This window comes from Colias croceus, chromosome 25, assembly GCF_905220415.1.
Source record: "Colias croceus chromosome 25, ilColCroc2.1".
Taxonomy (NCBI): domain Eukaryota; kingdom Metazoa; phylum Arthropoda; class Insecta; order Lepidoptera; family Pieridae; genus Colias; species Colias croceus.
The window spans coordinates 7,805,556-7,816,798 of NC_059561.1; the positions used below are offsets into that span (position 1 = coordinate 7,805,556).

At 36.7% G+C, this 11,243-nt stretch overlaps 1 protein-coding gene across 1 annotated transcript; it reads right to left on the reverse strand.

The window, feature by feature from the left end:
* Positions 1-8,970: 8,970 nt before the first annotated feature.
* On the reverse strand, positions 8,971-10,482 carry LOC123703067 (actin, muscle). The gene has a single exon (XM_045650945.1). The coding sequence runs from the start codon at positions 10,407-10,409 to the stop codon at positions 9,279-9,281; it is 1,131 nt and encodes a 376-aa protein (XP_045506901.1). The 5' UTR covers positions 10,410-10,482; the 3' UTR covers positions 8,971-9,278.
* Between the last annotated feature and the right edge of the window lie 761 nt (positions 10,483-11,243).

Below are 11,243 nucleotides of genomic sequence, written 5' to 3' on the forward strand. Positions count from 1 at the left end.
GATTTGCGGACGATATCGTGGTCATGGCGGAATCCCTGGAAGACCTCAATACAATGCTCGGTGACCTGCACAGAGTTTCACAACAAGTGGGCCTTAGCATGAACATGGACAAGACGAAAATCATGTCAAATGTCCATGTTGTGCCCACTCCGGTATCAGTTGGAAACTCTATTCTCGAAATTGTTGACGAATATGTTTACCTGGGACAAACCGTCCAATTAGGTAAGTCCAATTTCGGGAAAGAGGTCAATCGTCGAATCCGACTCGGCTGGGCAGCGTTCGGGAAACTACGCAACATCTTTTCGTCCAAAATCCCTCAGTGCCTGAAGACGAAAGTCTTCGAGCAGTGTGTGTTACCAGTGTTGACATACGGATCTGAGACGTGGTCCCTAACCGCGGGCATTGTGCACAAGCTCCGCGTCGCTCAACGAGCTATGGAAAGGGCTATGCTCGGGGTTTCTTTGCGTGATCGAATCAGAAATGAGGAGATCCGCAAAAGAACTAAAGTCACCGACATAGCCCACCGTATTAGTACGTTGAAGTGGCGTTGGGCCGGGCATATAGCCCGCAGAACCGATGGCCGTTGGGGCAAAAAGGTTCTCGAATGGCGACCACGTACAGGACGTCGCAGTGTGGGACGGCCTTCAACGAGGTGGACAGACGACCTGATCAAAGTGGCGGGGAGCCGCTGGAGTCAGGCCGCTGGTGATCGGTCGTTATGGAAATCTTTGGGGGAGGCCTATGTCCTGCAGTGGACGTCTTAAAAGGCTGGAACAGAACAGAGAACAATAAGAGAATACTTTTAAATAGCTGTTGTGTAACACGGCTTCCTGCTTCTTCAAGTTTACACCTTTGGAGTAACGTACAGAAGAGAAAAGTATCATATGCCATGAACAAATTTAGTTATTACTTATTATTGACAAAGATAATTATTCGATTGAGCGATTCTATGTGAGCGGTGAAGACTAAAATTGTCTAGGATTTGTAATTATTTAGGGGTATTTGCTCCGAAACCCAGTGCGTAATGCGTTCGCATAAATTTTAAAGCAATTGAAATGATAATTAATTATCATTAACCTTTCAATTAGAAGTTTATTTTAAAGATTCATTCCAAAAGAAAACATTTAGGTATGTGTAACTACCATTGAAATGAAACGAATCGGAATTTAAAAATGATATTAAAAAAAAAATTATAAAGCACAGGAGCCGAGTAAAAACTTCAATACTTTAAAAAGCACTCATTTATTTTCGTTTAAACATTTAATGATGCAAGTATTCATACAAATAAGCGATAAACAACGCAAAATAATAATTTAATTCGTAATGAAGTCGACACAATCGCGTCACACAATATCAGCAGATATTGGAATATCAAAGAGTAGCCGGCATTGTAACGCGCGCATTCAAATCGGTTGATAAGAGCGAATTTAATAAAAAGCTTCAAAAGCATAACGGTCCACCGGCTTCGAAAGCGCGGGGTCGCTCGCACGCGATAATAGACCTTATTGATTGCGCGACAATTAAATTCATTTAAGCTTTGATCCGTTCCAACAATGCTCTTTTATCCGCCCTCTGGGGATAATGATTATTAATATTATAGTTTAGTTAGCTATAAATGAGGCGTCGACAACTTGTCTCATAACGGGGCGCGCAAATAGCAGCGGTCGGGCGCAGGCCGGGAGCCCGCGACACTATCCGCTAACTATGCTAATAATATTATTATAATCCTATGTTATGGGGGTAATTTAGTGGCTGTATTGGTACTCACACATTTTTTTTATTGTTTATATTGATTGATTTTTAACCGACTTCAAAAAAAGGGGGAGGTTATCAATTCGGCCGGTATATTTTTTATATAAATCATTATAAGTACATAATATATATAACATTTCATCATTAATAATTTATCTGTTTAAATTTAAATAGTTTATCGTTTTTAAATTTGAATATTATTACTTAGGATGGAAGTTTCGATACGCCGCCCGCGGCCGCTTAACAAATGTAGATGTAGGTAGATAATTGCTAGAAGCATAAATTTATTTTATCGATTCCAAACTTCTGAAGGAATTATACTTACCTACTTGAGTTCATTCATATTTGACTTTAAGTTGAGGATTGCACAATTTTAATTTATTGAATGTCATCAAAGTGCACTAAGTAATTCACTATCATACAAACCCAAAATACTTCAATAGCAAAATCAGAACAGTAAGCCGAACCCGCCGCGGGCTCTCGCACCAGTTCGCGGTGTCGCAGTTACGATATTAGCTCTTTGCAGAATATTTCTATTGTTTCCGACATTTCGCTCATATTGGAATCAAATCTACTCCGCTCCAAACTATCTCGCTTTATATTACACTTGATTACAATTTATTAACACTCTAATTACATTTTGTATTTGTTTGTTATGGTTTCATAAATGCGTAATACGTTTTAATCAAAGTTAAGAGTTTGTGTCTATGGAAAGCATGATTATCATTAAATTAAACCAACATTTCTGTGAACATAATGTTTTAATGCTTTCTTTCACAAAAGAGAATTAAATTGTGATTACAAGATTCTTGTGTCAATAAAAAAAACGCGTCAAGAGTAACGCATGTGTATAACTTCATAATCGAAAACACACATTGTGTTCACAGTATTCTTATCCAGAAAATCTTAATTTTCGTCAATATCGGTTCAAAAGTAATAGAAACGTATCGTTTCCAGCTGATAAGCAATTGATAGACCCGACCAAACAAACGGCTCCTCATTACTGTAAATGTTGGCTCGGAATGACTTCCCACTTTCCATTTATCTCCAACTGATTTAAATAGTAACGCCTTTCGAGACAATTGGATCTGTTTTCGCGCGTTTTACGAACAAATAATTAGCGCCTTTGAGACGTGTATCGATTTCTAAGTGGGAGGAAAATATGGGTTTTCAGTCATTTGTAATATATATAGATACATTACGTCTTGAATGAAATGTATAGAATTTGTACGATATTGAAATATGCGACAATATATCGTTGGACACAAACTTATTTCTGTTCATATTTTATTGAGAAATTGCGTTGTTTTTTATGTTGTGAAGTAAATTAGAAATATTTCAGTTAATAAAATCAAAGGAAATGTTCCTTTAAACTTATTTTTCAGCAACTGTGTAATGTAGAGTTCTGATGCTCGGCTCTACATAAGATAATAATTTAAGAATTCTTATATCCGTAGGGGAGCGGGGGGCACGTTGTTACAATTTTTAGATAATTATTAATATCACAAAAGCTATCAAATAATGTATACATTTGATTGCTTTTACCATTAGTGTGTCTATTCAGCTACTAGAATAGCATTGGAAAAATATTAAAATTTACGTAATTTTTCCCATAATAGAGAATTATTGAAATAAGTCGATTGGAACAACTTACCCCTGACTTGGGGCTAGTTGTTACAGCTTCGGGGCATGATGTTACAGTAGGTAAATAAACAAAATGAACAATAATAAATCATTTATTTTTTATTATTTCAAAACGTTATGAATATAAAAATAACTGCGTTAAAAACAACCGACTTCAAAAACGGAAAAGTAAGAAATAAAAAAGATTTGATATTATTAATTACTACATATTATTTAGATGTGCTATTTATTAAATAGGTTTGAAGTCGGTGCCAAACACTAAGCGCTTAGTATTAAGCCCATGCACCGACATCAAACCTATTCGGTTGTTTTTAACGCAGTTATTTTTATTTAATAATTTTTAGTGTAATTTTCAACACGAATCAAACGAGCCCAAACTCGATAAAGTTGAGTAAATATTCTGAGTTCCTATGGCCACCTTCCGATTCCATCATCAAATCAGCTCCATGTCAGGATAATGTTTCATCGCTATCCAATTTACATTCGTATACAAAATTTCAGCTCAATCGGTTACCGGGAAGTGAATCAAAGTTACTTGCTACATTCCAATTAAGTCATCGAGTACAGACAAAAATGCTCATAAAATAAAAACTACTGGGCCTAGCTGAATAAAATTTTTATGGGACCAATTCGACACCATCCCGCATCGAACAAAAAAAGAATCACGTAAATCGGTTCAGAAACCTCGGAGAAATCGGTGTACATACATAAAAAAAAAAAAAAAAAAAAATATACCGGCCGAATTGATAACCTCCTCCTTTTTTTTTGAAGTCGGTTAAAAAGAGACTATTTTGAACGGTCTTATAACATTTATAAGCAATTATAATATCTATATCGTAATTTTCCAACTTTTTAACAGAATAATCACGTAACTTTGGCAGGAACTTTCTTAAATCTTATATAAAACACTTTTTCATTACTGAATTAGAAAACTTCGTCAGTAAATATCAACTTGTTATAAATTATTTATACTTTTTTAACTTGGCACTTCAGTCAAACTAAAATCTCATTCTAAAAAAAAAAACATTGATTATTTAGAATTAAAAATAATTGAAAGATGAACCATTGTTTTAAAAAGCAAGAATGCGCCCGTCGGAACGAAAGCTTCAATTTCTTTCCATTTATTTTAATTTTTAAGTACAACGTAGTAATTTATAAAAAATGATACTGAGGCAAGTCTTTACATGTAACAACCTACCCCGAAAAATTGTAACAACCTGCCCCATGGTATGTTTTTTAATTAAAATTAAAGCCGCCATTAATGGATATGAATAGCAGAATAAAACGCTATTACAAATTAAAACTCGATACATTATGAACGTTCGAGGTGAAAAGAATTTAGAGAATAATAAATATAGACAGCAGGAATCAAAAATTTCGTAAAAGATTTTGTTACTTTCTTGATATAAATCGAGACACGTTCACATAACCTAACAGTTTGCCGCTCAGCGGATCACTGATTGTTTTTTTGCAACGCACGATGTTATAAGGAAACAAATGAGTCCACTTACGTCTACCAAAGAGTTTTAAATCCCGGTAAAAAATGCGTGTAACTTCTTACCCCTGTAACAACGTGCCCCCCGCTCCCCTAAATGCCTCGTGAGCACAAACATATTTTGGAATTGTATTTGATGTTCCAAAATTATTGTTGTTAATGACAACCAAAACACAATACATAATTGCTTATTTTAATGAATTCATGAATTTTTATTGTCTTAAATTGTGAAAAACATGTTCACAATTTCATAGAAACGTAAATTATTATACACACAGCTTGATAGTCTCTGTAAAGTATGCAGCAATAAAAATATCTTACTTGGCACATATTTCATCTTCAAAATCCGTCACTATGTTAATTAGTACATTGTGCTGCAGTAGCTACAATCATTATTATGTAAACAGAGTAATTCATCTTGAATCAATTGCACACTAATGTTAGCAGCCTTGTTAACATCTGTTGACTGTTTGTTTGTCACTAATTGTATTGTCGCTATTAACAACTCGAAAATTGTGAATCATAAGCTAAATATTTTTGCGTGATTCAGACACCTGTAATTCTAATATAAGCGTGTTTCGTATTTCTATTTTAAGCTATCATATAATAAATTTGCTATACAGATTGTGATAACGGGAATCTTTTATATTAGGAGGAGATGTTCATATGGTAGTTAATAACAACTAAAATGCACTCGCTTCTTTAGTGTAACATTTACAAGAAAACAAAAAAGCGTAGAGTATTGATTTTCAAGGGAATTACTCAGAATCAATTCAATTTTAACAAGAAACCCGCTTGCTACATTTCACATACATAATATTATATTTTTATTTATTTATTTAATAAAATCATCAAACACAAATCATTATACATAAAATTAAACTGGCGCAAACATAATCTCTTTAAAGAAGATATTGTTTCTATCATGTCTTATCTTTTGAACTATGCGCTTAGGTAAACTGCAAAATATTTTTTTTTTAATAATCGGGTTATATTTACAATAAAAATGCTTATAGACGTTAACTAGATACTAGTTTCGCACTATATGACTAAGATATAGGTCTCTCATTGATACATATGAATAAATAAGCTCTAGCCTCAGGCTATAGCATCAAAAGTCGACGTATCTTCAAACTATATGTGAGCCAAAATGCACATAAGACAATTAGACATGAGATGAAAATATTTACGACCGCATGTTGAAATATGAGAATAAATACATGTTCCTATGTTTTATATCATACACAATTTCATTGAAATGTATCCCCAACTCCCCACTTCGCAATACATCTATTATAACAATAATAAAATTGGAATGTTTGTTTGTAATATGTTCAATGTTGTAAATGAATAAAAATGTATACACGGTTTAGTTACCAAAATAGCATTTAATACAATTTTTTCCGTCTGTCTGTATGTTTGTTGCGGTTAATTTTTGAAATCTTTTACCAATTTTGTCGGGATTTTAACTAAGATATAGCTGATGTAATAAGGATTAAATTAAGTTACTTTTTGCTATATTATTTAACACTTTAATCAAAATACTACATTTTGAATTTTATTTTATATTCCTGCAGAAAAAACTTATTTACTCGGGTGCAGAAACCGCGGGATACAGCTAGGTAGTTAGTGATAAGAGCGATCGTCCGACGAATTCACCGCGGCTTTTATAGTAATCAGTGTTGTGCCAAAACCACGTCATACTATGTTCTTGTGCCTTGAAATGATATAGTATGTTGTATAGAAGTTAAGTAGTTAACATTATAATATGAATCATTTAACACCACACACGAAGTAAATTTTCTTTTCATTTCAATGTTTATCTCTACTAATATTATTAAACTGAAGAGTTTGTTTGTTTGTTTGAACACGCTAATCTAGGAACTACTGGTCCGATTTGAAAAATTATTTCGGTATTAGATAGCCCATTTATCGAGGAAGGTTATATGCTATATATTATAATATATTATAAAACCACGGGGCATAGCTAGTATATAATAAAATCGGTTTATAGATAATAATAACTATTTACCACTCTATAGAGTAAAAAGTTATAATAAAATGCAGCTTTTAATAGTATTTACATAAATTATAAAATCAGATAAACTCTATCAAATGATTTACTATTTTATTGGCATTAAGTTTTCCCAAAATAAACATATTATAGAATATGTTTATTTTGGGAAACATATTATAGAATATGTTTATTTTGGGTAGGGATACGAACATATTATGATGAAACACATATTAGATAACTAGCGGTCCGCCCCGGCTTCGCCCGAGGTACCTACATGTTTAAACTATCCTATCTCTCAAGTTGGATCGAACTGCACATGGTGTGCGAATTTTATTATAATTTTATTTTATTATTTTTATTTTATTTTATATATTTTATTTTAATATATTTTTATTATTATGTGGTTTAGGAGTACATTATTAAGTATATTAAGATTAATTAATATCAATGCAATTATTCCACTAAACAAAAAAGTTTCAATAATAGGAAAACCCTTAAATGGTAATCTATCTTTGACTACAGGTGAGAAAGATATAAATAGATAAACCTCGCTGAGTGTTATCAGCGCATGAAACGCGTGTTACGCCTCAATGTGACTCAAGGATTCAAATTAGCTTCAAATCGTAATAACGTTCAATATTAAAACACGTCACATCAGCTGATCGATCGCACACAATGGGTTTTTAAGTACTTGACGTCATAATACGTGAACCCTTTTAAGGGAACACTAGGGGAGGTATAAGCCAGAACGACGCTAAAGGGCCAACAATATGTCAGCATTCATGCCGGAATATCCCTCACCTTTGTTCCGTTGCTATTAAATATGATATAAATAGAATTAAAGAGTTGTTAAATATTTGTGAGAGTCAATGGAATTGTAAGATTAACCATTAAACTAAATATAAATACAAGCGCAATGTCTATGAAATATTCAAATAATATGTTTACTGAACAAAATAATGAAAATTTTAAACGTAGGTAGTAGAAGCCAAAACATAGTAGTATACGAGTATGTTTATGATACAACAACAAGAAATAAATTAATAGTTGTCAAAAAATATTTATGTGAAAAAGTGTTAACGATTGCAAGAGCGACAAAAAATATTTTATGACTTAACAAAACTGAAGAGCAACTGAATGAAAAACTCTATCATGAACTCGGCTCTCCATATTTGTAAGTGGAGACCGAACGATACCAAAATAGCGGATCGAAATAAATCTAAGATCCACGAGGAGACGTAAAACTGTAGCAACTTCCCGAAATAACGCGCTTTATCTTACAACATGTGAGTCAACTCCACTAATGAACAAGAACATAATTATCTTATTAGTCACATAAGTACGTCCAATGCTGAAACTACCATAAGAGTGTATGTTGGGATTGCGTAACATCGCAACAAACTTCGATTCACCGAATTGGCCAATAATAAAACAAATATAGAGCAAGTGCTTTGACCGACGACGCTTATGATTTCCGCGGAGACCGTAAAAGTTTCGTAGGTTTGTGGATTTGGAGTAAAATGAGACGATCGCGTCACGGCTGACGTCGCGCGCGCGGACCCGGCAGCGCCGCGCGGGAGTCGCGTATTAATAGACCGGCCCCTGCCTCCTCGGGAGATATTTACGGAAACGATCAATGCAAGCGAATTCCTCATCTATCGGCTTAGCTTTAGGATTATGTTCTCATGGCAACAAGCACCGCGCTATTTCTTTATATTTAGACGCTCCGGACGCGGGAGTTTTCTTGACTATTTATGGTAGTGCACGCTCTGCCCGATTTTGTATCGTGTGGGGTTGCCTACGGTTCTATATTCGTCTAAAAGGATGGGAATGTTTATATGAAATGAAAAGTTTTACGATTAGGTGTTATGTGTATTGTGTGATGAAACTGACCTAGTTTTCACCAGGTGTGTGTTGTTTATTGCTACTGCTCAAAATATTGTTTTAGCAATCGATAGAGCTTATTATTGTGTGACTGATGTCATTGTTTCATTTCATAGAATGCATTGCTGATATATGAGACGGGAGACTAGGTCGAGGTGGTTCTAATTAAAAACCAAAGTCAACAGTTGTATAAAAAGAAATGATGTAATTACAATAAATAAATTAACCGTTTATTTATTAATTACATTTTGGCGTGAGATCCATAACGATCCCGTGTATAATAAAAATAAAAAAGAAAATTAAATTTATATAAATTTTACAATAAATTACATTACACATTAGATGGCGTTATATTAGATGTTCAGTTCTGTCAGGTATCACTACGTACAACGTACAAAATGCTTGCGTTCCGAAACCCATTCCAGAGCACCACAACACACAGCAGGCGCTCACGCGGCTTGCGCGGGCGCAGGCGCAGCGAGACACTTAGAAGCACTTGCGGTGGACGATGCCGGGGCCGGACTCGTCGTACTCCTCCTTGGAGATCCACATCTGCTGGAAGGTGGACAGGGAAGCGAGGATGGATCCTCCGATCCATACGGAGTACTTCCTTTCGGGGGGAGCGATGATCTTGATCTTGATGGTTGAGGGCGCGAGGGCGGTGATCTCCTTCTGCATCCTGTCGGCGATACCGGGGTACATGGTGGTACCACCGGACATGACGGTGTTGGCGTACAGGTCCTTACGGATGTCGACGTCGCACTTCATGATGGAGTTGTACACGGTCTCGTGGATACCGCAGGATTCCATTCCCAAGAAGGAAGGCTGGAAGAGAGCCTCTGGGCAACGGAACCTCTCGTTACCGATGGTGATGACCTGACCGTCGGGAAGCTCGTACGACTTCTCGAGGGAGGTGGAGGCGGCAGCGGTGGCCATCTCCTGCTCGAAGTCGAGGGCGACATAGCAGAGCTTCTCCTTGATGTCACGGACGATTTCCCTCTCAGCGGTGGTGGTGAAAGAGTAGCCCCTCTCGGTGAGGATCTTCATGAGGTAGTCGGTCAAGTCGCGACCGGCCAAGTCCAGACGGAGGATGGCGTGGGGCAGAGCGTAACCTTCGTAGATGGGCACGGTGTGGGAGACACCGTCACCGGAGTCCAGGACGATACCGGTGGTACGACCAGAGGCGTACAGGGAGAGCACGGCCTGGATGGCGACGTACATGGCCGGGGAGTTGAAGGTTTCAAACATGATCTGGGTCATCTTTTCCCTGTTGGCCTTAGGGTTGAGGGGGGCCTCAGTCAGGAGGACTGGGTGCTCCTCGGGGGCGACGCGCAGCTCGTTGTAGAAGGTGTGGTGCCAGATCTTCTCCATGTCATCCCAGTTGGTGATGATACCGTGCTCGATGGGGTACTTCAAGGTGAGGATACCTCTCTTGCTCTGGGCCTCGTCACCCACGTACGAGTCTTTCTGGCCCATACCGACCATCACACCCTGGTGACGGGGGCGACCTACGATGGACGGGAACACGGCGCGGGGCGCGTCGTCGCCGGCGAAACCGGCCTTGCACATGCCGGAGCCATTGTCGACTACGAGCGCAGCAACATCGTCGTCGCACATTTTGAGTTTTGTGTTTGTGTTGTGGGACGCGCTGGAAGTTGACTCTACGGCAGCGAGACTGCGAGTGCGGCGGAGAGCGGCGCGTTGGGTTTATATAGCGTACGCGTCCGCCACGCCGCGCTCCATACAAGGCGCGCGCGCAGCCCGCACTCGCCCAACCTCGCGCCGCATTTTACTAACATTTTAACTTAATTAACAACATTTTCAGACATTAAACTATACAAAACACATAGGAGAAGTTATATAGAGGTCTATAATAATGTAAAAGTTAGCAAAACCTTAACGGGCGCGCCGCGATCCCGCCCGCCCTGAGCCATTTCAGGCGCTCCCCGCCCTCGCGTGTTTGACCGATAAAACCAAACAATTTCATGTTATTACTTAAATGTTTTACTTGATAACAATTATTCTAACATTTACTTTAATTTACATTAAAAAGTTATCGTAGAATTACAAAAAAAAAATGCATTTGATACCAGATAACTAGGAAACAATTAGATTCTTATTAGATTAATGAATTTATGATTGAACAATAACACAAAGTTTTGGTAAATTCTCATTAAATGTTATTTTTTTTGCTTGTGTTTTGGAATAAAGAGTAAACATGTAACTAACTAATATATTAACAACTACATAAATGAGATTAAGAATACAACTCCTCGTGTATTTTATGTATCATATTTAAGTTTCCTCGTATGATCTAATGATCACCAAAAACGGAAATTCTTATTTAAAACATACTAATTAATTATACTTATTAAAATATTTCTCATATTGATCTATATCATTACAGATAAACACTTTTACAAATAAAATTAATAAACATTTCATTCTGAA